The 27,716-nt window shown below is 41.4% G+C and overlaps 1 protein-coding gene across 1 annotated transcript in view; it reads left to right on the top strand.

Moving 5' to 3' along the window:
* LOC141764449 (noelin-2-like) overlaps positions 1-9,894 on the top strand; it is a 31,562-nt gene extending 21,668 nt beyond the window's left edge. Inside the window, exons 6-8 of the mRNA XM_074629712.1 lie at positions 6,697-6,873; positions 8,206-8,379; positions 9,004-9,894. Coding sequence (XP_074485813.1) covers positions 6,697-6,873; positions 8,206-8,379; positions 9,004-9,324 — 672 coding nt within the window. The 3' untranslated portion in view covers positions 9,325-9,894. The remainder of the gene's footprint in view (positions 1-6,696; positions 6,874-8,205; positions 8,380-9,003) is intronic.
* Positions 9,895-27,716: the final 17,822 nt, after the last annotated feature.

The raw sequence follows: 27,716 nt of genomic DNA, 5'->3' as shown, positions 1-27,716 counted from the left end.
CCTGTGGATTTCTCTTGTAAACAAACTTATGTTTACATTTTCTTTAGTAAAATGCTTTGTGTGTTTCCTTGAGGCCTGACAGATGTGTCGGATGCATTTCCTTCCTCCATAAAACATTTGCAGAGCTTAAGTAGATTTTCTTTAATGTTTTCACTTGCATTAACCAGTTTGATTCTCAAAGTAGGGTTCGGGGATCCCCAGGAGTCAGTGGTACTCCGTGAAAAGCCTTCAGTTTCATTCATTTAAATTATCATGATATAAAAAAAAATTTTTTACAGAAGGCTTCATAGTTCAACAAATAGTATTTTCATTTAATTATAATCTAATGAATTGTATATTATTTAGCCTGTGTATGCACTAATGCTGTGTTGGCACTATTAGCGAAATCAAAACATTCTACAAGTAATTTTTAGGGCTGTCAAAGTAAATGCTTTTCATGCCGCTAATTTCTTTAAAGCATTAACGCAACTGCCGATTTTTAGGTTGTAGCGGGGTCAGTATGACCAACCATATTATACAAGTGACAAGCTATCGCAAAGGAGGTTTAATAATGCTCCAAACTTGCACTAAATTTTGGCGAGGAAAAACTGTCATGGCCATTTTTAAAGGGGTCCCTTGACCTCTGACCTCAAGATATGTGAATGAAAATAGGTTCTATGGGTACCAACGAGTCTCCCCTTTACAGACATGCCCACTTTATGATAATCACATGCAGTTTGGGGCAAGTCATAGTCAAGTCAGCACACTGACACACTGACAGCTGTTGTTGCCTGTTGGGCTTGAGTTTGCCATGTTATGATTTGAGCATATTTTTTATGCTAAATGCAGTACCTGTGAGGGTTTCTGGACAATATTTGTCATTGTTTTGTGTTGTTAATTGATTTCTAATAATAAATATATACATACATTTGTATAAAGCAAGCATATTTGCCCACTCCCATGTTGATAAGAGTATTAAATACTTGACAAATCTCCCTTTATGTCCCGTTCATTCCAATGAAAGTCGCTCACTGGGCACATACAACGAAAAGGTGGTCTCTTCTCAACAACAGGATTTTTTTTTCTCTCAAGAAATACAGATATAAAACAGTGATATCTGTGAATGCTTCTAGCATGGACAAGCAGGTGACCTTGGCAGCCTTTGATATTTCATAAGGTCATGATTGTAAGGTTGCGGATATTGAGTGTCAGAAATATCACCTACCTACTGGCAAAAAAAAAAAGAAATTATATTTTGTTTTAAAATTGTATTAAATCATATAAAATCATATAAATCCATTAGTGAATTTCAAGGCTGGACAACCTGCATCTTTTCAGTTAAAGCTTAGTGGAACTAGTGCCACACATACACACACGCACACACACACACACACACACACACACACACACACACACACTGTAAGTCATTCTCATACATCCTTTGGTATCCATGACTACAGTGTCTGCACAGGGTCCCAGTTTGGCATTTATGAATTCTTCATTAGCTCATCAGTGTGTGTGAATGTGTGTGCACCCATTGTACTTTACACACTCACACACCCACACACGTATGCACACACCTGTCGCTGTCTTTGAGAACAGCTGCTGAGGTGTGGATCTCCCCTGATCTGTCAAGATGTCTCTGCTGATAGTGTGAGAGGGAGAGAGAGGATGAGAGAGACATGCAGCAAGGAGCGAGAGAGAGAGAGAGAGAGAGAGAGAGAGAGATAGAGAGAGAGAGAGAGAGAGAGAGAGAGAGAATGGGGCCTGTTGGTGAAGAGTTGTGAAGCAGGGACAGGAGACAGGGAAATGAAAAAGGGGGTGGACAGAAGGAGGAAGAAACAAAGAGAGTAGCGGGGAAGAGAGAGAAGGTTGATCAAAAGAGCAACAGTCAGGACAGACATGCAGGATGGTATGAAGGAAGCACGGGAGGCGATGAGAAAGGAAAAACAAGAGGAAGAGGGGAAAAGAGGTCAAGACATGTTGCAGTAGACATTAAAGATAGGATTGTTTTTGTTTTATTCTTAAGATTCACTGGTTGCTGTAATCATTCTTCTTCTCCTTACTAACCGTGAAGCGATCCCTTCGTAGCGTAAAGGCCCAGACACACCGAGCCAACATCCAAGAACTAACGGCGATGAAGGCCAACTGTTGCGTCGCCTTTGTCTTGGCTGACAAGTTGCATTTGAAAACACCACAAAGACTACAGCTGACGGCCAGTTAGCGCGAACGTTCTGCGCCTGCTTGAGATGAAATAACCCTCCACCCCAGCAGGCGGCGGTAGTCTGTATACGTCATTCAAAAAGGGGAACCCATAAGACTGAGGACGGTGGATATAAAAGCTGTTGTTATGATACGTACATGAAACAAAGCGGCGTCTGACGACCATTTTCACACCACACTCACTCACCACTTAGCCTCATTCCAGATGGCCATGTCGCTTTGAAAATATCCGTGTATTGGAATGATCAGATGAGATGAAGATGAAAAATGAGAAGAGCCTTCTGTGTTTTTCCTCTTGACTTTACCCGTCGGCTTGCTTTCCTCACTTCCGTTTCTCTTCTCTCTTCTCTCTCTTCTCCCACCGACGGGCTCCGCCGCCAATTCAACATGCTGAATTGGCTGAAAAACCTCAGACACGGGCAAACTAGAGCCGACGGTGCGGGACACCCCGAAAAAAACTAGGCCGACAGACGCTCACCGACGGCCCCAAACTGTCGAACAGCCGACCATCGGCTTGGTGTGTCAGGGCCTTAACTCTGTAGAAATACGGGACAACATCCTTGTTTCGTGTTTTATTTTTTACAATAGTTCAGCTGAAGATGATATGAGGCTTCAGGAGTCTGAGTTAGATATATCAAGTATCAAATCTCCCTTTAAGGTACATTTTAAACAGATAGAAAATGTGCGATTAATCGCGATTAACTATTTGAATCGATTGACAGCCGTATTTATAATATAACTATATTTATTACGTAGAATGAAAAAAAACAACAACATTGGGACAGTTGTGGGACACTGAGGAAAAAAGTAAATTTTGAGCCCTGGCAATGAAACCAACTTGATTTGTTTAACAAGCTGAACTTAACACTAAACATTTGCACAGAACAAGAGCTGTGGATTTTGTTTTCTATCTTTAACAGTGTAGTTTCACGCCGAAGAGATCACTTCACAGCATGCAAGTATTGTATTAGGGCTAATTAGACTAAATCCAAACCTATCCTTCAGGGAAGTATGGGAGAAGGCCAACTGGGAAGGAGCAAAAAGAAAACGGTGTGACAAGCTGTAAAACTGAGGTGTGAGTTCAGAGACAGCAAAAAAAAAATTCCCCAATCACTTTCCAGCACGCACCGTTCGTTGTATAATCAGCGTCTGGGGCTTGTTTATATAAAGCAAATGGTGCATTCAAATGCGAGACGATTACAGCTGCCACAAAACAAAAGGACTCCAGTTCCTTTGAAACACTGTTTTAAAGGGAATTAAAATAGAAAGCTTCATCAGATGAGCTGGTGAAGCAAGGAGAAAAATAGGTTGGAACAAGAAGTATTTAGAGAAGAGAAGAGAGTAATCAGCCGGTTTCATTGTCTTTGCAAACCTCAAGCTAAGTCTCAGTTAAATACAGAGTTATTCAAGGCCCTCAGAATCACTGCAATCAGTTGCCTTTGTCTGAAAGTCTCTAATTCAATGTGAATTTAAAATATTGCAACTTCAAATCAACTGTAATTTAAAAAAAAATGGTTCTGATACTGCAGGAGAGATTTTCTTTTCTTTGACCCACGAAATGAAAAGGGTCCTTTTCATCCGGTCCCCCCTTTCTGCCCTCACTTCTCTCTGTTTGCAGAGGGAATAACGAGCATCTTTTCTCCAACAATGCTTTCTCTTGCCAGCGTTCTCTGCTCTTTCATCTATTTCACCTCTCGTCCCACTTTGGGTAATTAATCCTCCATGCTGTTGACGCTCAATTTTCCTCCCATCTTGTCTCTTCTTCCCCCCTTTCGTCTTCTCTCGTTCTCTGTCCGTTTGTTCTTCCAGGGATCTCTGATGGTTACGGACGGTGAAAGAGAAAACCATCCAGCAGATATGATTAGCTGTATAGCTAGCAAGTGTTAGCTCATTAATGTTGACTCTGTGTGGGCTGAAAACTGTCTCTGACTGGACTTGACGGCTACATACATGACATCATGCTACACGACTGAGGCTAAAGCACCATGTCCCAGTATGAGTCAGCATCCTCACCAGTTGATGTTTCATGCTGAAGAAATGGACATAAAATAAAAAGAAACTAGTCAAATTTATTAATCTTGTGTTTCTCTATAACATCTTGAAATTTTAACATTATTTAAGTGGAGGTTTCAAATAAACCCAGTGGGTTTTCTGCGTCTTCCTGCACTTTATATTATTTGTTATTTTTGTTATGTTTATGTATTCTTAAATTGTGAAAAAAAATTAAATTCTTGTATTATAATGCCATAATGATAAGGAAAAATGCAAGATCTGACACGTCTGTGTAACTCTGCTTATTATAGAAAAATATAGCCTAACAGATTCATGCTTTGACGTTCATATTTTCACTTTCACAAGAGGAAAATCTTTGAGGATGATCAATGTGTCTGACAAACATAAAACTGTCTTGTGTAATGAGTTTGGGTTGCTGGAGTGTGAACCTCCTCAAATAGAGCAGGACAGAGATGCTAACATTACCCCTTTAGGACTTTAAGTGTTGTGTATTTTTGTGTGTGTCTGTTGGGTATTGTTGTGTATGGTGTGTGTTGTCTTATATGCCAGTGCAGAAGACACATTTTATGTAAATCTAATGGACAATAAAGTAATATGAATCTAAAATCTCTGATTTAGTAGCATCCAGGACCAGCTTCCACACGGTGGATATGCGAACGTTTAATTTCCTTTTAATTACATTTTTCTAATCCTACATAAAAGGTGGTTGTTTAATGATGGGCTCCTTGGTTTTGGAAGTAACATTGCAGGTTAGGTTACTTCGACATTTACAGTTTACATTAGACAAACACTTTTCCTTTTAATTTTGGTTTAGAGAAAGCAATTTAAGAATTCACAACCCTTTAACCTCCCGTGACCCACTGACTTTACTGTCTTTCAGAAGCTGTTGCAGGAGTGAAGATACAGCTCTCATATGAAACTAGAAAACCGAAGTAACCATGTCATGCTATCGTGTCAGGAAGGAGGCTAAATAACGAAAAAAAAATTCAAGTTTTGACGAGGAAAAACTGGCATGGCCATTTTGAAAGGGGTCCCTGACCTCTGACCTCAAGATATGTGAATGAAAATGGGTTCTATGGGTATCCACGAGTCTCCCCTTTACAGACATGCCCACGTTATGATAATCACATGCAGTTTGGGGCAAAAACAATGCAGTTTTTTGAATGCAGTATAAATGTGTTATTTTTGCCTATTCTAAAATGATGTGTTTGAATGTTTCTGCATACTGGGGTCCCTAAACAGTCTTGGACAAAAATTGGATATCACTGTAAAGCTGAGACTCTTGTGGATCCAATGAGCCCAATTATATTAATGTGTGATGATGTTAGCCTCCATAGTAGCCATTTCATTGTAGTGAGACCATTTTTGTGACTTGACTTCACTGTATAAAATGACCTGTGGTGACTTCTAGGATAATCACAGCCTCATGAAACTTAACAACCACAAACTAGAGACCAAGAGCATTCAGAGGTTGGATGGCTTTCCTAGGTATATTGACATTAAGGGGGTTTCTGAGCAGTTTATACAACAGAAGTGCTCGCCGAAAAATGCAATTCTTGCAGAAACTTCCAAATGTCAAACATCTTTGATTCCAAATCACAGCATGGCTCTTTCTATGGTGTTCCTCAAGGTCTTGGTGTCTTAATGTGGTATTTTGGAGCGATTATTGATTTTTTTTATGAATTCTCGAGTGGTATATTTTTTTTTCAATTTAGCACCAAATCTGTGTAACAAATGATAACAACCCAAACATTGCTGCAACAATTTATGAGACATAATAGAGCATGGGAATGACCATCATATGCTTCTATCATAATGTTCTAAACCCTTATACACTGTAACAATGTATTTTTGATGAATTAATTAATCAATTAATTAATTAATTCCTGTTTATTTCTGATTCATGACTAGAACAGCTTGACACACAGTGCTGAGCTGCATCTCAAATGAATCTTCAGCTTCCCAGCTTTCAGATGATGTACACCACTTCTATGTGACATCTACTGTTGACCTGCTATCTCCCCCTGAGATCCCCTGCACCCCCCTAAAAAAGACACAAATGGGTCTATTGTGGGTCTCAGAGGGTTAAACTCTTTGGATATTCTCACTAAAGCCTCATGCACACGTCTTCGGCATGTGGAGAAATCAAAAGCTTGACAGACCTGCTGTGCCTGGTTACGGTTGCTAAGCTATGATTAGACAACCGCTGTTGGGGTGAGGAGTTTAGCGTACGGTCAGTTAAATGTCTTTGGATTGCTGTCACAGATTTCATTGGCTTAAGTTGTGCGTTGGCCAACGGGGGCAGACAAAAGCCAAACACCATGTCATTATCTAATCAAGATGCTGGTGAGCATGGCAGGTGTCCATTACTGATCTCTCTGTCAATTTAACAGAATTAAATGCTTGGTGGGTGTTAATTTTGCATCCTGCATACAGAGGTGACATCAGAGGTAAACCTGTTTCTCTTTCTTCCTCCATCAGGTGTGGTCGATGGACGGCTACTATAAGGGCAGGCGTGTGTTGGAGTACAGGACCATGGGGGATTTCACAAAGGGGCAGAACTTTGTGCAGCATCTGTTGCCCCACCCCTGGGCGGGAACCGGCCACGTGGTTTACAATGGGTCACTCTACTACAACAAACACCAGAGCAACATCCTGGTAGGAGACTGGCTGGAGTGGAAATACAGGAGAAGAAGCAGTTTGATAATCAGATGACCAGAGATTCAAGTTTATTTCATTTATACAGCACTTTAAGGGTGCTTTCACACCTAACCTGTTTGGTTAGGTTAAAACAAACTCAGGTCCCCATTTAGTTCTGTTCGTTGGGGGTGGTGTGATAGCTCAGTCAATCGAACCCTGGTATGGATCAAACAACCAAACCGAGACTGCTTGAAAAAGGTGGGTCTCGGTCCACTTCCAGGTGGATTCTGGTGCGGTTTATTTGTGGTGTGAAAGCAAACGAACCAACCACAGGATTTAAAACGGTTGTGCTTTTATCTGACTCCGTGTACACTTACGTGTGTCAGTTCATTAACTCCATTAAAACGTGTGCAACAGCGACCCCACAGTAATGCTTCACATGAGTGTTCCCGCGCACTCCCTGATGTTCGCAGTATGTGTTTGTACCAGTCATCTGGGCGGCTGTGGCTCAGGAGGTAGAGCAGGTCGTCCACCAATCGGAAGGTCGGTGGTTCGATCTCCTCCAGTCACATGTCGAAGTGTCCTTGAGCAAGATACTGAACCACAATTTGTTCCCAAAGGCTGTGCCATCAGTGTGTGAATGAGTTTTTACTTGGATTAGATCCTGATGGGCAGGTTGGCACCTTGCATGGCAGCCTCTGCCATCAGTGTTTGAATGTGTGTGCGTGTGAATGGAAGAATGCTGACATGTGGTGTAAAGTGCTTTGAGTGATCGGAAGACAAGGCGCTTTATAAATGCAAGTCCATTTACCATTTATTATCTGGAAGCACGCAAAGGGGCTTTTGTACAGTCCTGTATCTACCATTATTCATCAGAACATGTGGTCTATTTGCAGTCTAATAATACTATTAATGCGTATAATCAGCTATTCTTCAAAGAACATAAATATACATATCAGAAGCATTAGAGTGCTGCTTAAACTTCTTTCAGTAACCAGAGTTTGATTTCCCCACGTGGGTCCTGATGATGCAGGATGAGGATCAATAAGTTACCTGTCAGTCTGTATACCTTCATGTTTACTCCTCTGGTTTGTTTGTAAAAAGTCAGTGTGAACAGGAACCGGACGAGAACTAAACTACAACAATGTATCACCCTTTCCCCCCCTGTGAAAGCACCCTAAAAAGCAAACAGGTTTTGCACCAAAGTGCTTCACAAAGACAGACATACGAATACACAGACAAGCATTGAGACACATATGTGCATAGATGTGGAAAGATTAAAATAGAAACCTAGGGAATGAGATGAAGACAGAAAAACAGAGTGAGAGATGCATGTGTCTGTCTTTCCAGATCCAGTACCATTTCCGCTCTCGCAGCGTGTTGCTCCAGCGCAGCCTGAGTGGAGCCGGCTACAACAACACCTTCCCTTACAGCTGGGGGGGGTCCTCTGACATCGACCTCATGGCGGATGAGATGGGACTCTGGGCCGTCTACACCTCCATTCCAAATGCTGGAAACATTATGGTACAGTCTGTGTATAACTAAACACAATAACAAGCGACATGAACATGAAGATATGTTTTCACTCTATTTAAAAAAAGGTACATTTGAAGTTAAAATTTGATGAAATTAAATCTTAACCCACTGATGTTTGTTCCAGTCAGAAGTCACTGCCGTCAGCAGGTTTGCTTTACCTTCCACAAGTCATATACTCCCACGGTTGTTAAGAATCCATTAAAGCTGAGGCAGATTTCTGCATTGTATAATGCAATCTATCATAATGAACAGCAAGTGTATTGTAGTTTTACCTAACATGATTTTAATGTACTGTGTACAGCTTGTTTTCTCTGTCACTGTGCACTTGTTACAACTCCTGCTTACGCCTATAGGGTTTGAAAAGGCTCAATAAAATGCAAACAATTCAATAGGAAGTTAAAGTTCTTCGGTCTTCGGGTTCACCGACATGAAATTAATAATCCAAACACAATTCATCATTACAATCTAAATTACACCCCAAAGAAAAACACTGAACTGTCTATTTGAACAAGGAGGAAAAACAAACCTGATTGCAGCTCACCTCTGCAATCAGTGTCAACTGTTTTATGATCTTGCGATCTCTGTAAACCATCCCTTCCTCTCTGTATGCAGGTGAGTCGTCTGGACTCTCGCTCGCTGGAGGTCCTCCGGAGCTGGGACACGGGGTTTCCTAAGCGCAGCGCAGGGGAGGCCTTCATGATCTGCGGCACCCTGTATGTCACCAACTCCCACCTGGCCGGGGCCAAGGTACACTTTGCCTACCACACCAACTCCTCCACGTACGAGTACACTGACATCCCCTTCCACAACCAGTACTCCCACATCAGCATGATGGACTACAACCCCAGAGAGAGAGCGCTGTACACCTGGAACAACGGACACCAGGTGCTCTACAACGTCACACTGTTTCACGTCATCAGGAGTGATGGATAGATCGACACGTAGGAAATGGTAAAAAAAAAAAAAAAGAGGGAGTATTATAGAGTCAGAGGCGATGGGTCGTTAAAGGGTACTGCAACTTACAATACACACACACACACACACACACACACACACACAATGGCCATTCACGTCAACAGGAAAACGAGTACCGTCTGTGTTTGAATATGAATGACTTCTAGACTGCGAGAGCTCACTGAGCTAATAACTAGACACAAAACACAGTTGTGGAACACAAGCCTAAAGGTCACAGACAAGAGTATTCATCACGGCGAAGATGGAAATTAACTGCTTCTGCTACAGGGACGCTGATAGAAAAAAGTCAGATCATCCTATTCTGTTGCGTTTCATTCCACTTGTGTCTCAAGAAGTGATTTTGGAAGTTGAGGTTGATTCGTCAGGAAAAAAAAGAAAAAAAAAATGCCGTTCGTGAACTGAATTTGAACTCGCCTTCAAACCTTGAGCTTTGACGACGGACGTGATGGAGATATTCTGGGTTTGTGATGTGATCGTGGACGTGTTCAGTCAGCATGGTTGTTCATTCAATAAACATTACTGTCAAACTTAAGACTGTTGTCTTCTCTGTTATGGAGCAGAGAGAGTGGAGAGGTGAAATCAGTTTTTAATATTTAATTTGTCTCGACAGAACGTAGGTCTGATTCTCTTTTACATAAAAATGGCTCAAACGTAAAACCCCCTCCAAAAAGTTACAACTAACAATAGTTATTGAGTGGCGAAGTCCCGCCCCTTCCGGTGGACCACCATTGGACCTTATTTCGGAAAAAATAAGTAGTCAACGGAGAGAGACAAATATTTTTTTAGCCCATTTGAATTACGCCATGAATCACACATATGATATTTGTCAATTTAAAACATAATTTTGCAAGTTAAGACTGAAAATAAGTAATTAGAAAGACTGCACACCCAAAAGTCTCTCTCTCTGAAGCTACGATTATTGTGTGTTTCGTACTGGGATGAACTCAGATCAGGAACGGGTCTCGCTCGTTCTTTCTCTTCCTGGCCGATTAAAAGACCAGGAGTCGCTTGATAAAACACATCAGGTAAGATAACTTTTCATTTGTGCCTGGAACATAGCTAAGTTAACTAGCTAGCTAGTGTTGGTGACATATATAGTGCGAGATGAGAGATGTAGTTCACTGAGCGGTTTCACATAAAACTAAATGATACTACGGCAAACTGTGATTCATGGCGCAATTCAAATGGGATCAAAAACGTATTTGTCTCTCGTTGTTGACTACTGTACATATTTTTTTCCGAAATAAGGTAACAAAAGTAACTTACAAATCAGACAAAGGGAATCAAACCTCAAAATAAGCGAGGAAAATACCGAGGGCCAATCATACAGAAGTCCTACCAAAAACAATATAAAGCTTACCCAACCGAAACAAAGCCGAAAACAGGACTGCCGGTGACCTCCAACCCAAATCGAGAATACAATAACAACAACATAACAAAGAGCTTTGTGTCAGCGGGGAGATGGTCTCTCTCTCCATTCTGCCGTCTGTACTCAATCAGCTCAGGTGCTCTCCTTTTCCTGTCAGGGTCTGGAGAGGTGAGAGCAAGACGTTTTAGAGGAGCACTTGTGTGTGCTGTGTTTTGCACCGGAAAACAAAAAAAATGGATGAAGTCACGACGTCAAACGTCTTGCAAGCACTCATATTGTTGCTATACCTCTAAAAGCTTGTCCTTCTTTCCCACTGGACACCTGGCTCGGATGAAAAAAGTTATATTCGTGCTGCCGGCAGCCATGTTTCTGGCACACACGACTACAAACATGAAGCGAAACAAACCAAAGCACATTATTAAACTTTGTGAAGAAGAAAAAAAACTGTCAAGCTCTCCCTGTCGTGGTCTTGGATTTTGGTTGTAGTTTGTTTCCTGTTTTATTTTGTGTGTTCCCTCCTCATGTGTCATGTTTTGATTTACTTCCTGCCTTTGTGATTTCCCGCCTTTTTGATTGTCTGCTCCGCCCTGATCAGTTTCACCTGTCCTTCATTAGTTCTGCACTCACCTCACTGTCACAGTGCAGGAAGCAGAACAAGCAAGAAAGACCCAAACGCAGAGACGGACAGATTCAAGGAAGATCTTTAATTAACAGAAAGGCTTCAAACTGAGAGTCCAAAGATGCAGGCAGGTAACAGGCAAACAAAACTCCATACATGACGAAAGAAGAGGTGAAACTGATCAGGCCGGGGCAGACAATCTCAAAGGCGGGAAAACACAAAGGCAGGAAGTACGACAATACATGACACAAGAGGAGGGAACCTACAAAATAAAACAGGAAACAAACTACAACCAAAACCTAAGAAAAAAAACAAAAAGTATTTTTTGACGGAGTGAAATGACCCGGAAGTTTCTCAGTAGCAGCCATGATAAGAGCTGTTTGAATCCTCTAAATGCTAAGGTGCTTTAGCATAGGATACACTGGACCATTCTTTACCAAAGGAAAGGAGATAATGCCGTCCCACAATTCCTTGCAGCCGCAACATTTAAAGCGACGCACCATTCTTCCGTTCATGAAAACAAACAATATGCTTATCTTGCATATTATTTTCATACAGTCGTATACTTACTGGGATTCATATTAATAAATATTCGGACAGTTAAAACCATTTTGTTTCACTTTATTTTTAAGATTTTATTTATTTTGAACATTTAACAAATTAATAAAAAAGAAAACAAGAATAGCAAAGAAAATGAACAGTGAACATATAGCAAACTGTCAATAAACAAATAATCAACATAAATAGATATAACATGTCCTAAAAGGAGTAGGAGGAAGTACAGCTTTTTTTTTATTTCAATTCCAACCTTGGTAATGAAGTAATATTTTTCACCAGTTGTCCACTTTAGGTCAGATGATCCTTTATTATATGTTGATAAAAAGTGTTACAGCAGCAGAAGGACCTGTGATATCTCTGTTTTACACAGCGCGGGTGAAGTAGCCTGTCACTGAAAGAACTATCTAAAAACGCATGGGGCGAACATGCGCCTTTTGTAGTCCATCGTTGGATCATTGTAGTTTCACCACGGTCACGAACATCCGCCGCCATAATCACGGAGCCTAGTGTCAGTGCAGTCGGATTCTCTTAACACTGCAGTTGTCTTTTCCTAAATCCTTCTGAATTCTCCTTCACATCTTTCCTTGACCTCATGACGTTTTCCATCAAGGTCAAGGAAAAGTGGTTCGCAAAAGACATTCATTTTTTTACTTTTCGACCGCAGCCCAGGAAACTCCCTCACAGAGTGTAGCAGGTGATGGTGAGATGGACATAACGTTACTTAATGACGTACTGCAACACGTCGTCCTTTGTTGACCTTGAACATGACTACCTGACTAATATGTTGAAAGCTTGGAGGAAACACTGCCCAGCGCGTTTATGTCTGGCAGGTGTTTCACATTTTTAGGATGAAAACATGTTAAATAGGATCAGAGAATTAAATGAACACTGTGTGCGGTTGCTGCATTGCTCGTCCCAAGAGCTCAAATAGAGACAACTTTATCATGCGAGTGGGCCTTTTGCCCAGACACCCCCAGGCAGAACTGTGTTAACCAAACGCTGAAAAGTAGCAGCTGTGTTTCGCACGCCATACAGCATCACCATTCACTGCAGAAAAGGATCAATAACCTTTCAGTAGATTTAGTTTTGTCACACGGGTAGCATTGTTGACACGCATTACATAAAAGGTAGCTCCACATAAATAGGATCAGTGTTAGTTATGAGTTCCCTTTGTGTAATGATGTTTGTCGTTGGGTCTAATACATCCAAGCCGTGTTATGGAGGATCTGAGTTCAGACGAGAGCATTGTTTTGATTTTGGTTCAAGCACAGATGCAAAGGTTAACCTGCTCATTATTATCTAAGTGGCTATTATGAGCTGAAAATGGAGGCTAACGTCTCCAGAGATTAGTCAATACTGTTGGTTGAGACGAGGTCACAGATACACACAGAACACATTGTACATACACAAAACACGTACAGACACAAAGAAGAAGAGTCAGATGTAACAGATGGTCTCACAGATGATGAGATAAAAACGCTGGATCGATACAAAGCGATGGAGGATAATAAAGCGGCTCGGCTATATGTGGATCTAATTGTGGAAACATCACGAATGGCCACTCTGTTGCCATGGTGACTGTAATGATGCTGTGTTTAACTGCCTTGAGTTCGGGTCAGATATGACTTCACATCCTCCACTGGATTTAATTCTCTCTATTTTATTTAATTTGAAACATTTTATTAATAGAATTACATTTTTACATTTTATTTTTACCCCAAAATGAATCAAAACTTCTCCATACATCAATAATCCATATACCGAGGGGAAAAATCCAGTTTCATATGTCAATACACTGGGACGTTCACAACAAGAGTCGCAGCTTTCCTCAGCCTGCTTCGTTGGCTTCTTCTTCTTCAGTGTGTGATTTCCTGAGCAGCCCTGAGAGAGAACAGGTGTGAACCTGCTGCACCTGTTCATTTCCTTTCCTACAACAATAATTAGTCGATTATAACCAGAACGAGGTGATGCTCATATAATTACAGCGCTTATATTGATGCCTTAACAAGGTTTTCTTCCCTGCATCAAGGTCGTTCTGTAACGATTGACGGGGCGCGGTTACTTAACAAACTTCTGCACTCACATTAGCTTTCTGTTTAACTAAATTGTCACTCAGCCCCGAAAAAAATATATAAATACACATAATTATAGCAATGCTGCAGGTTGTAGTCTGGTTTACGTTGTATGGCTGTGTGTGTTGTTATATTGTTCAAAAATAGATGATGACACACTCGAATCTTGACTTCCCCATTACCAAACACAGTGTTTCTATTGTTGTGAAGTTGTGAACAAAACACTGACATACTATCATATTGTAAGTTGATACTGCAAACAAACAGTTGCCTATTTAAACATCCAGCTGACATGCAGCAACATTAGCATTCATTTAGAGTCGTGTATCTGTCCACCTGATTGATGTAAGCCCAAAATGTACTCTTCTTTTTGCTCTGTTTTTAGTCTCCACCATCTTCTGAGGGAAATATCTGTCTCTTTAGCTGCTAAATGCTCCACTATGTTCACCGGCTTGTTGCTAACTCTGTCTGTCTGCTGTTTGGTGCTCAGCAGTTAGTGTAAAATTGTGTTTTTTAGCATTTTATTCACTGAAAACAGCTGCCTGCTGCTGTGTCTTGAAACAACGCTGATGAGAGCGTTGCAACCATAAAACCAAAACAATGAGCCCGAAAGACGCTAAAACACTCTGTAGAGCTGAGAGGAACTGCAGAGACGGTTGATAAATCTCTGTGAGTTCACTCCTCTCACATACAAGTAGTCATTTGATTCATTGTTAATATATAAATATTGATTATACGTAGCCGCTCTAAGGAACCATGTCCACAAAAGCGTTTTTTCCCAGCTGAAAACGCTCAGCTGGGAGCTCTTGAGAGCGATTTGGAGTGGCAGCGTTTTTTCAGCTGAGACGCTTTGCTGCGTCTGGTGACTATTGGTACTTTCATATGAAACTTGTGAGCTCGTGTTTACAATATGGGAAGTTGTGTACACGATATGCTTGGCGTTCAAGTGGTTAGAACACTGCTGGTAATCAACGGCAATATTAACGTTACTGTCGGCGTCTAGAAGCCATAGATGCTGACAATGTAGCAAGCTAGGAAGTGGGTAACTAGTGTAAGAAATGCAAAGGCATAATGACAGAAGAAGAAGATGAAGCCATTGAGAATATCAACATTTTCCTCAGACGTATTATAAAATTACGAAGAAAAACAATATACGACTAAAATTACAATTTATATTCACTTATTATGTACCGAAAAATGAACTTCCATAGCCTCCACCAAGAGGGGGGTGTTCATATGGACTCTTCTCGTGAACACGGTTAACACGACCCCATTTGAAGGCACCATATGATACGGAATATTCGCGGAAGTAAACGTGTCAGCACAAGGTAGAGCGCTTGCTGTTGATGAAGGGAAGGCTGAGGCACGTAGGGAGAGAGGACGGACCTGCTGGTCTTGTGGGTTCATGAGATTTTGTGGGCGAGAAAACATCTCAGCGAGTACAATTCAGTTTGGTTCAGATTCAGATCAAATTTTTTATCCCACATGGGGAAATTCGTTTGGTCCAGTGCTCCAGACATGAGGACAACATAAAGTCCACAGTAAAAACAATAAAAACAAAAGCATAACATACACAATAAGACCACAATATACTCTCATACTTTGTGGTAGGCTATTTGTCCCAACCCTCCTCCACTGTGATTGGTGGGCTGGGTAAAAAGTGACAGTGACGAGCGCAGCGTTGAACATTTTTCAACTCTCGGCGACCTGAAAATTAATGGCAAACATGTGGCGCAGAATAGACGCTCAGCGCCTCGTCACGCTGCTGTCATTTTTACCACAGAGTAAATACGTGGCGCTCCCATTGCAAAGCATTAAAATAAATACACTGGTCTCAGGAAAAAACGATTTGGTGGCCACAACGCCTAACTGTTGTAATTTTTTCAGCATGGTCTTATTAGGTGCTGCTATATTGAAAATGAGATAAAGAAATAAAACAAAACTTTGACTTTGTCCTATTATATTCCCTCCTCGTAAAATCTACCACTCATCCTTTTAACATTAACTTGTTCATCAAAGTAACGCTGTGTTTTTGGGAAATTTGCGTCACTGCGAACCACGTAAACACCTTCATCAAACTATCACCTTTAATTTTTTTGGCTGCTCCATTTAAATCCATGTAAATATTATTATGTATCATTGGAAAACTGTATTTTTCACATATACTGAACTTTATGCTTGGATTTTAGGAAAATGTCTGCCTTTTCAATGGTGCACTAATTGAACACTGTCTCTATATAATTAGTAGCAAATCACATCCCTCTTTCAAGGAAACCTCACAGGAAATCATTAGGAAATTACCAACCTGTAATTTTATGTTACCTGAAAGTCCAACAACAACCAAATTGGCCCAAAATTGCAGTGCACATCTGCTTTGTTTTTACACAATATTAAAGTATATTTAAGGATTCTTCTTTCAGCGTTGTCTCATTGCAGCATATTGCACACAGTAAACGACAAGTCCGTGTTTAGTATTGCACTTTGTGATGTTATCCTTGCAGACGTGTTACATAACAAGTTTGCACACATTTTAACTTTCTGACAAGTGAGCATATTGTTGGATTCACTGACAGACTCTATAGACTCCCTGAGAATTTAGTTTGATTTCCCTCCATCCCTTTGTGCCCTCCATCCCACGTTTATCTCTCTCTCTCTCTCTCTCTCTCTCTCTCTCTTGTCTTTATTTACCCGCCTCCCTGCTGTCTTTGGCGAGGCCCCAGTCGCTTTGGCACTGTCCCTGCTGCAAGGTTCCCTTCTCTCCATCTATCACCATCATTGGCTCCGATTTTCTGCATCGTGGTAGTGCTTCTCCGGAAGACCCGCCGGAATTCCACACAGGGATACGCCGTCATGCACACACACGCATGCGGCGCGCGTACAAACACACACATCCTCGGACAAAATGCTACCTGATGTATCATTTTTACCTTTTTATTTATTCATCTCTATCCGTCCATCTATCCATTGGCTTTGGTCTCCTGGGCGGATATCAGCCTGATGAATAATTTACTGCTGTTAAAAGAGACCACCTGAGGGGGACAGAGGAGGGAGAGGAGGAAACAGAACAAGTGAGGAAGGAGGGATAAGAGACCTTGAGTTGAGAAATAAAATCCTGATATGGGAGAGAGGGAACAGAGATGGAGAGGGATGCGTAGCCGTCGATGCAGAGACTCATGGCCTGCTGTGATCATGTTTAATTAATGGTGGAGGGATCAGCCTATTAAACGAGGACACAGGCTGAAAGACTAGCCTGGGAGGGAAACACGAACGGGTGGGAGGACGAGAAGGAGGAGGTCAGGGAGGTGGCAGATACTTTGCTCTCTTAGTAGGGTGTAAACGAGCAACAGAGGATGTGGGGGTCTGAGAGAGAGAAGAGAGGCATCAGGTTCCACCCGGGCTGCTGTTCTATTAATAGAAGTCAGAGCACATTGGGGAGGGGAAACCAGCCAATTAGAATAAAGCTGCACTGCCAATGGGTAAGCCACACTCACACATGCACTCACAAACCCGTCAGACTTGCGGTTGTCACTTATTGTCACCTGGATCATCTCTTCAGGGAGCTCCGTGGGAAGCTGTGGGGGTCGTTATCCAACCCCGACCGCTAATGGCGACCCTCTGCCGATGTTTGGTCGGTCAACCATGTTGTGTGCAGGAACGGTGCTGCAAAAGTTGAAATTCTCTCATCTGGGCCTGAGGGGTTTCGATGCACTTGGGAATTTAGTGTGGTAGCGGTGATGCAAATCAGCAGTGTTGCAGCAGTTAGGTAACAAATTGGTACACAAGGTTTGAATCTGGTTTCCTGTGTAACCGCTGCTGCAGTGTAAGGATGTGATGGTGTTCACACAAGTTTTCCCACCGGTTAATAAACTTGTGACAACACCGTTGTTGCCGATTACACCGGACATTTTACAAGAAAAGACGGCGCTTAATATATGTGGAGCGCTGACTTTGATCTCTTTATTGTCGGATGGCTGTGTGTCTGGCCTCTCCGGTCCAGTTTTCGCTGCATGGCTGCAGGTTTCCATGCTGCGCCATGCACACCGACATCCTCAGCATGGTGATTGCCTCATTAATGTTATGGTTCCCTTAGTATTGCCAAATGGGCGCTTTTGCTTTTCGCTTTGACACAAAATCCTCCGTCACCGTCTTGTCTGTCAACTCTCTCTCATCCTGACTCCTGCTGCTGTGAGCTGAGACTCCGTACGGAGCAGACACTCTCTTTCAATTTGTAGCATCCGTCGTCCGACTATGTATTAATAACGCAGCGCTGATACGCCAAAATTAATTAAATGGGTTTTATTTTTGTCCACCTGCCACTCCATATATTACCATTGTTTTTGTTGTCGTTTGTTTTTTGTCGCTGTTCTGTATTTTCTTAGGTTGTAGCGGGCTCAGTTTTCAAGATATTCAGAATACACTGATATCCTGTGAAACTAGAAATCCTAAGGAATCCATTGCTAGCTTATCGGGAAGATCACTAAATAACGCTACAAAATTACGCAAAATTTTGGCGAGGAAAATTAGCATGGTGAATTTCAAAGGGGTCCCTTGACCTCTGACCTTAAGATATATGAATGAAAATGGCTTCTATGGGTACCCACGAGTCTCCCCTTTAAAGACATGCCCACTTTATGATAATTATATATATAATATAATTATCATAAAGTGGGCATGTCTTTAAAAAATTCATGCAGTACAAATGTGTTATTGTCTCCTATTCTAAAATGGTATGTTTGAATATTTCTGCATACTGTGGACCCGAAACAGTCTTGGAATTGCATAAATTGGGCATCACTGTAAAGCTGAGACTCTTGTGGATCCAATGAGCCCGATTGTATTCATGTGTGAGCATGAGAGGATGGATGGCTTTCCTAGGTAGATTGACAATAAGAGGGTTTCTGAGCAGTTTCCAGAATGTAATCGCCGTAAAATGCAATTCTTGCAGACACTGTATCTCGAAATGTCAAAAGTTTTTGATACCAAATCACAGCATGGCTTTTTCTATGGTGTTCTTCAAGGTTTTGGTGTCTTCATGTGGTATTTTTAAAGGATTATTGATCATTTTGATCAATTTAGCACCAAATCTATGTATAAAACAAATGGTATCAACCCAAAGATTGCTGCAACAACTTATGATGCATAATAGAGCATGGGAATGGTCATCATATACAATCATTATAACGTTCTAAACCCTTATACACTTTAACAATTTACTTTAATTCATTAATTAATTCCTGTTTCTATTCTAATTTATGACCAGAACAACTTGACACACAGTGCTGAGCTGCATCTCAAATTAATCTTCAGGTTCCCAGCTTTCAGATGATGTACACCACTTCTATGTGACATCTGCTGTTGACTATTTATCAACCCTTAAACATACACCTGTCCCCTACCTCTCTAAAAAAAGAAGTCGGAATGGGAAGGTGTTAAAAAAGCCAGCATTAATGATTTAACTGCTATAATGAAGGATTGCCTTCCTGTCTATCCTGGTTTACCCCATTTTCCAAGAGCATCCGACACGTTTTTGCCTTATGGTTGAGCACACAGAGCAGCCAGTTATCTCTCTAGCCAAGAAATAATGACATCTTGAATATATGAAGCCACATTTGGGGCGTCTTAGCTGGGAACTGCTGTATCAGCAAACTTTAAATTTTAAAAGCAGTAAAACCTAAATGACAATGTAAACATTTGCATACATAAAACAAACTACACACAGAGTGTATACTGCAGAATCACTGGGGAAACATAAACTTAATGTAGACAGCTGTATTCCCCGCTCAGATGACTGATGATGATGATGATGAAGGTTTTGTATTATGTCTTGCATACAAATATGTTCAGCCTGCAGCTACCACAAATTAATATAAAGCAGCGCCACACTGCAGTGCACTCATTTTCTTATGACGCCATTAAAAGTCTAAAAAAGTCAAATTTTTGATCTTCTAGTAATAGTTCAGGGTTTTGTCATTTCATGAAATATCGACAGTAGTTTGTACAACGCAAAAGAAAAGGGGAGCCAATTTCTACAAATGACACAGCTCACACAATCTATTTTCCCCGTGAATATCTTCTAATCTGCCAGAGGAATACGTTTCAAATGATCTCAACTTTACAACTAAAGATCTTTGGCTCAATGATTTTAAATAATTAGTTTGATATTTTGGGGAAATTTGCTTTCTTGCTGAGATTTTGATGAGAAAATCGACAGTTCTCTTACATTTGTCTGCTAAACATGACGTAACAGCCTGCAGCGGATTAGCTTAGTTTAGGATAAAGGCTGGAAACGACCAGCCTGGTTCTGTCCAAAGGTAAAAAAAAAAAAAAAAGGACGTCTAAAGCTTACTAATTAACATGTTATATCTCATCCAACTATAAAGCAAGCAATCTCTGTCTGTCTGTCTGTCTGTGGGTCCTTCGCATATCTCGAGAGACGAGTGGTGAGTGTGTCAGAAACGCCAGCTCTTTCTGTTATTTAGCAGCTCCTCTGTTATTTTCCTCCAGTCGATCTCCTTTCCCCTCCTCTCTCAGTCTGTTTATGAAGCAGATTCATTAAGCCCTGGGATTCGCATAAATATTTCACTCAAGTTGACATGTTTTCAACGCGGGTAGAAGTGTAGTCACGTTAACTCGCGCTGCCCAAGGCGCTAATCCCATATTCCCAATGACTTTGACCTCAAAAATTTGCTTCACATTTTGTCGGAACACAGAGTGAAAACGACAGTTTGTGGGTTTATCGGGGGGTTATGTGTAGGACTATTTCTTGGCCCGGCGCAGCATCCAGTCTTAATGCTAAGCTAAGCTATAACCAGCTGCTGGCTATAGCTTCGTGTGGTGTCAATTTTTTCTCATCTAACTCTGCTAGAAAGCAAATCATTTCTCAAACAGACTATTCCTTTCATTTTTATTGTCTCCTTTTATGTTTTCTTCACATAAATTTTACGATTATTGATCCGCTGGGGTAAACCATGACTTTCCCTTTATGGTTGTCAGTGTTAAGTACTGGGGTGACAGACGTGGAAATAAATAATTGATTGTGATTATGCACACGACGGAAGTTTAAGCGAGCAGGAAGAAATCCGCTGCAGAGTCGTGATGATCTACTTTGTTGGGAACGTTTACCCCTGGACGCCGACGTTCCCTTTCAACCCACATTATTGATTCTCTGCATTACTCCGTCCTCGCTACCTTCCCTCTTGTTCCCTTTCATCCTCTAATTTGATCTCCCTCCCTCCCTCGGAGTCTCTCTTCATTGAGATGCCGTCCCTTTCCCAACATCCATCAGAGCATCGCCTCCCTCTCCCACTCCTCTTATCTCATTACTCTCTCTAATTAGCCCCAAACGAGCCCGTAGGAACCAATAACACGCCTTCGCTCATGCATATCAATGAGATTCACACATACACACACACGCACACACACACACGCACACACATCTGCATAGTCATGTTTGATTTGTGTGTGTCTGCAAGTTTGTGTGTTATTCACATTAGTCTTGTTGATATTTGCATTTGTTGATACGGCCATGAGTTTTGGCAGACTTTACTTTGGTCGATTATGCAAGAGAGAAGGGAAGTGTGTGTGTGTGTGTGTGTGTGTGTGTGTGTGTGTGTGTGTGTGTGTGTGTGTGTGTGTGTGTGTGTTTGCGTGTGTGTGTGTGTGTGTGTGTGTGTGTGTGTGTGTGTGTGTGTGTGTGTGTGTGCGTGTGCGTGTGTGCGTGTGCGTGTGCGTGTGCTTGTGCGTATGCTTGTGCGTGTGGCCAGCTTGGATCTCGGTTGGACACAGGAAATGGGTGTTTGGACGGGAACAGATGATTGTGAGGCGCACTGTCCCACGCAGAACTCTGTGCCAGGAGGTGGCCAGTACACACAAACACACACGGACACACACACATTCTGTTCACTTGCAAAAAAATAAATAAAACATGTACCAACAAATAAACAATTGCAGGTCCACTCATGCTAAAACGTCAGCGCTACACCAAACGTTAAAGAAAATTTCATGTTTTTATTAGCGCTGTCAATCGATTAAAATATTTAATCGTGATTAATCACACATTTTTTATCTGTTCAAAATGTACCTTAGAGGGAGATTTGTCAAGTATTTAATACTCTTATCAACATGGGAGTGGGCAAATATGCTGCTTTATGCAAATGTATGTATATATTTACTATTGGTAATCAATTAACAACACAAAACAATGACAAATATTGTCCAGTAACCCTCACAGGTACTGCATTTAACATTAAATATATGCTCAAATCATAACATGGCAAACTGCAGCCCAACAGGCAACAACAGCTGTCAGTGTGTCAGTGTGCTGACTTGACTATGACTTGCCCCAAACTGCATGTGATTATCATAAAGTGGGCATGTCTGTAAAGGGGAGACTCGTGGATACCCATAGAACCCATTTTCATTCACATATCTTGAGGTCAGAGGTCAAGAGACCCCTTTGAAAATGGCCTTGCCAGTTTTTCAATTTAGCATAAGTTTGGAGCGTTATTTAGCTTCTTTCGCGATAAGCTAGTATAACATGGTTGATACCAATAGATTACTTATGTTTTGTAGTTTCATATGATGTCAGTATCTTCACTCTAGCTTCAAAACTGACCCCACTACAACCTAAAAAACGCAAGTTGCGTTAATGTGTTAAAGAAATTAGTGGTGTTAAAACAAATTTGCATGAACGTGTTATTATGACGTTAACTTTGACAGCCCTAGTTTTATAAATTTGCACACTGATATAAAAATTCCATGTTTTCCCTTATGTTTCTGAATGCATTATTTGGACATAATATATGATAAATAAAGTGACATCCAGACAGTTTTAATTGGAGTTGGAGTCGAGTGGTGTGTTTAAACGTGGTGAGAGGGTTTATTAGTCAGCTGTGTGTGACTGAGATGGGAAGTAACCCAGGCACAGCTGCAAGTGCAGCTAAACAAACACTCATACATAAAAGATGAGTTCCTCTCCATCCCCCTCTCTCTCTCACACACACACACACACACACAACACCACTATATCTATAAGTGTTTACCTGAGTTTATTGACTAATCCTCTTTTCTGTAGGATTTAATTTACCTTCTCTCTGTGTGCCCAGGAACTGGACAAACAAGGTTCCTCGGTTCCACTTATTTTAAACCTGTATGGATCTGTGCACCTGTGTTTATTTCTGTCTTTTCCACCTCCCCTCTCCTCTCCTCTCCTCTCTCCTCTCCCCTTTCCTCCCCTCTTCAGGCCTCAGTCTGTCTGAGAGGACAGAAAATTACCTCTAGGTGTTTTTTATCACCGCCACTCAGCTATGAATCTGTGTCCGTGTATGAAATGGGTTATGCCGTATCTCCCCGAGCCTCAGCTTAGCCTGTTTGGCGTTGTGTAATGAATTAACAGCTCTGCATATTATGACTGTGTGTGCAAGCAAGCAGGTCATGGTGAATCAATAGTATCTGTGGAGTGAAAGGAAACAAAATCTCTCATCTTCGTCTCCGTCTCAAAGCTGTATCTGTCTTTTTCTTTACAATATTTCAGCATGTCTGTCTGCTTATCTGTCCTTTCTCTCTCTCTCTCTCTCCCTCTGCTTTTACCTTATATACCCAGAAGCAATGAGTGACTTGAAGGGCAGAGGGTGAAAACACAAATTAACCACAGAGAGCGGGTGTGTGACAGAGGCAGAGAGGAGAGGGAAATGGAGGGATAGACCATGTAAAAGAGATGGGAGAAAGAGATTGTCTCCGATATCGATCTGGTAATCCTCCTTGTGCTCTCTGGCGATTTTAATCTTCCTCCTACACGAGATGAGGAGACGCAGGGAAAGGGCGAGAGAGAAAAAGGAGTACATGGAGGGAGGGAGGGAGGGAGAAATGAGAGAGGAAGAGCAGTGCCATCCAGTGGTGCAGAGAAATGCTGCGGCTACTGGGTATTATTGTTCCATTGATAAACATCTGTTAATGTGTGCTCATATGTGTTATGTGTGTGTGTGTGTTAACAAAGATAGCTGCCCATTCACGAGAAAAAAGGAAATGCACAACGTGTCGGCTCCTTCCAGCCCTCTTTGGGCTCTTTGGCACAGAAGAAGCAGAGCTAAAAACAGTGAACATATGGTCCCGGCGACACGCTCTGACCTTGAGTCGGTTAATGTAGCACACGCAAATACACATTTAGACACACATTGTGACACAAACTTGCACAAAACATAGATTTTGAAATCCTTTAATAAATAATGTGTACATATTATTCTTTATTTTGATTGAAAAAAAATAATAATGATGCATTAATAATATAACACACAGTATAAAATATACATCAGACTGGCACATTCGGGTATGTCGCAAAAAGTCAAGGCCGTGTCCCCCTTTGGGGGAAAGAAACCCAAAGATCTCACAGACTTCAATGCAATTTGACGTATGTTTGGATTGTAATTTTGACAAATTCGTATGCATTCATCTCTTGTTATACAAGATTTAGTTGGAGACGACAGTCTGATGCTGCTATAATGTTAATGTGTAACTGTATTACTGCAGCAGCCTCACACTCAAGCCAATGTTAGCTAGCCATGCTAGTCACTGTCACAGGCATCATTTAGTGATTTACCACACTGACAGTGAATATTCACGTATCATGTGTGCCTCAAAACTTAGTGTGAAAACCTGAATTAACCAACTACGCAACAGCTTTTTGTTATTTTCTCAGCGAGAAACAGCGATTTTCTTTCCCCTAAACTGGAGCACAGCCTCGGAGATGACACAATGCTGGTCTGGTCTATAGCTCGGAGCCATGAAGCCCCTCTATTATATCTTTTTTAGGACACGTCAGGGGAACAAATCTGAGATCAGCTTTTTTCGATTTATCGTTGTTGCAACCAACTACACAGCTACTCTTCCGCATAGCTACTGTTTGTTCACAGTAGAAGATTGGAGACATGTTTCAACTTCTGTTTTACGCTGTTACCGTCAACGAGGGACACGGGATTGTTTTCCTTTAAAAGGGGGCGTGGTCACGAGAGCCTACTTTGGATGACGTATTGCTGGTCTGATATGGCCAAAAGGACTTACGTAAATACAGTGGGATTTTTTCTTTTTGGCCTCGGCCAGAGGAACTTAAAGCTGCTATAATCAATATTTTTATATTGACAATGGATCTCATGACATTTTGGTGTCTTTTAGCTCATTGTTTTGTTTTTATTGCCTGCAAATTCACTGTTATGGTTCAGTCTCTGAAAAGGTTAGTTTGGATTTTTTGAAGTAGGGTTGTATGTATACTTCTGTGTTCTGTGAGGTAAAATTACTGCTTTTGTGAATGTAGTCTGGTGGCTTTGAAGAAAAGCGATATACCAGCTTCAGCTCACCATTGGAAAGGGCTGTGTGACAGCGAGGGAAAGCAGCTATGGACAAGAGCACCAGAAAAACATATTTTATCCAGCTAAATATAATCATCATTTTAATGTACGCTATATTTAGAATATTTTCACCGCTTTACCTCGCCAGCAGACAGCCCTTTCTGACGGGGAACTGAAGCCGTTATATCGCTGTCTTCAAAGCTATCAGACCAAAAAAAACATTTTACCTCGCAGAACATGGGAGTTGCTGGTCTACCGCTGCATCAGTCAGTTAGTCACTTTGTGTTATTGTGTGACATTCAAATCCAAAATAACGTGGCGTCCACACAGCGGTACATTGCTTAGCTTTCAAGCCGGTACTCCTGTCTGCTTCTCCAAACTGGGAGCGTGGTAACCGTCATCTTAGTTACTGTATGTAACATTAATACACTGACTATAGCGTGCTCCAGGAATTATGTATTTTTGTAGGCCAACCAGGAAGTTAGCATCTCGACAAAAAGCCAATGGGAATTTTCCATTGGGTTTTGGATTATTGCAGAAAATAAGCTCTGTGGCAAACAAACGTTTATGAAATTTGCACGTTTTGTTCAGCAAGATAACCTCCACAAATGAACACCACTTTTATGATTTTTGAAGTGTGAATGCAATCACCAGAAGTAAAAACTAACGTTACGCTATAAACAAACTACGCCACGGCCACATGAACGAGTATACACAACGAGGCTCTTGTGGAAAGCCTTCCTAGAAGAGTGGAGGCTGTTCTAGCAGCATATTAGGGCTCATGGTTTTGGAACGAGATGTTCAACAATCACATATCGGGGAAATGTTCAGGTGTCCACATACTTTTGTCCACAAAGCGTATCAGCATACTTCCTGTTCAAAGCTCTCTCTTACAAAGAAACCTGCTTTCTGCCCTCCGCTCTATCTCTCCTATTTTCCCTCCGGCTACATTGTGATGACCTCAAAGCCATTTATTAACATGGATTATATATCGACAGGAACAAAACCTGGCAGAAAATCAGCGGCTACACCCCTCTCTCTCTCTTCCTCTGAGCGAATGCACCAGCTGACACAGAGATTGAGATAAAAAGAGAGAAAGATGGAGAGAGAAGACGGAGAATTATACGAGAACAGAGGAAAGATTGACCGTCATTGGCCTTTTCTTAGTTCATCATTCAGAAGGCCCTGGGTTTGATTTTCCTCTCTGTGTGAGATGAGCCATCAATAACTGTGCTGTTAAAGTCAGGCAGCTCCTCTGGTAGGGAGATCAGAGGAGAGGAGAGGAGAGGTAACTCTGTTCCTGTCTAATAACACAGCTCACACAAACCACCAAAATACTCCAAAAGCATTCAAGCACAGGACATCAAAGTAAAGTAAAGCACTTTCAGAAAACACTGACTATGATACAGTATACAATAAGATAATGGCGGTAATTAGGATTGTTGGTCGATTGGTCTACGATTTCTGATCCAGATTGAAATATCTCAACAACTATCGGATGGCACATTTCATACAACCATTCCTGGTTCTCAAACGGTGAGTCCTAATGACCACGTCCCCTGACTTCCTCTAGCACCACCGCGACATTTGTGGGTTTTAAAGGAACCGTGTGTAACATTTTTAGGGATCTATTAGCAGAAATGGAATATAATATTCAACCATGTTTTCATTAGTGTATAATCTCCTGAAACTAAGAATTGTTGTGTTCTTATGCCTCCGCACCCGCGATAGCCGTGGCCAGAGGCATTATGTTTTTGGGCTGTCTGTACGTCCGTACGTCCGTACGTCCGTCAGTCGTCCATCCTGAATGCGATATCTCAAGAATACCTAGAGGGAATTTCTTCAAATTTGGCACAAAAGTCCACTTGGACTCAAGGATGGAAGTGATTTGATTTTGGTGGTCAAAGGTCACTGTGACCTTACGTCCGTCCCATTCTCATATCTCAGGAATGCCTTGCGTGAATTTCTTGAAATTAGGCACAAACGTCAACTTGCTATCAAGGATGAACTAATTTGATTTTGGTGATCAAAAGGCAAGGTCACTGTGACCTTACGTCCGTATGAAAGTGATAGCTCAGGATCGCCTTAAGTGAATTTCTTAAAATTTGGCAAAACATCCACTTGGACTCAAGGATGAACTGATTCGATTTTGGTGTTCAAAGGTCACAAAACACGTTTTGGGCCATAACTCAAGAAGAACAGGATAACAGGATCAAATTATGAAGTGATGATATTTTAGACAGACATGGATGTAAACTGCAACTTCACTGGTTAGTGGAGGCATATAACCGCGAGGCGGTATTTCCAGTTGTTAGTTTAGAATGAGCCCCTCATAGCTACAGGAGGAGCGGCTCCTCTTTTTGGAGTTCGCCATGTTGTTCCGCCATGTTTCT

This window comes from Sebastes fasciatus, chromosome 3 (assembly GCF_043250625.1).
Source record: "Sebastes fasciatus isolate fSebFas1 chromosome 3, fSebFas1.pri, whole genome shotgun sequence".
Classification (NCBI taxonomy): Eukaryota; Metazoa; Chordata; class Actinopteri; order Perciformes; family Sebastidae; genus Sebastes; species Sebastes fasciatus.
This window is presented reverse-complemented; position numbering and strand designations above follow the sequence as displayed.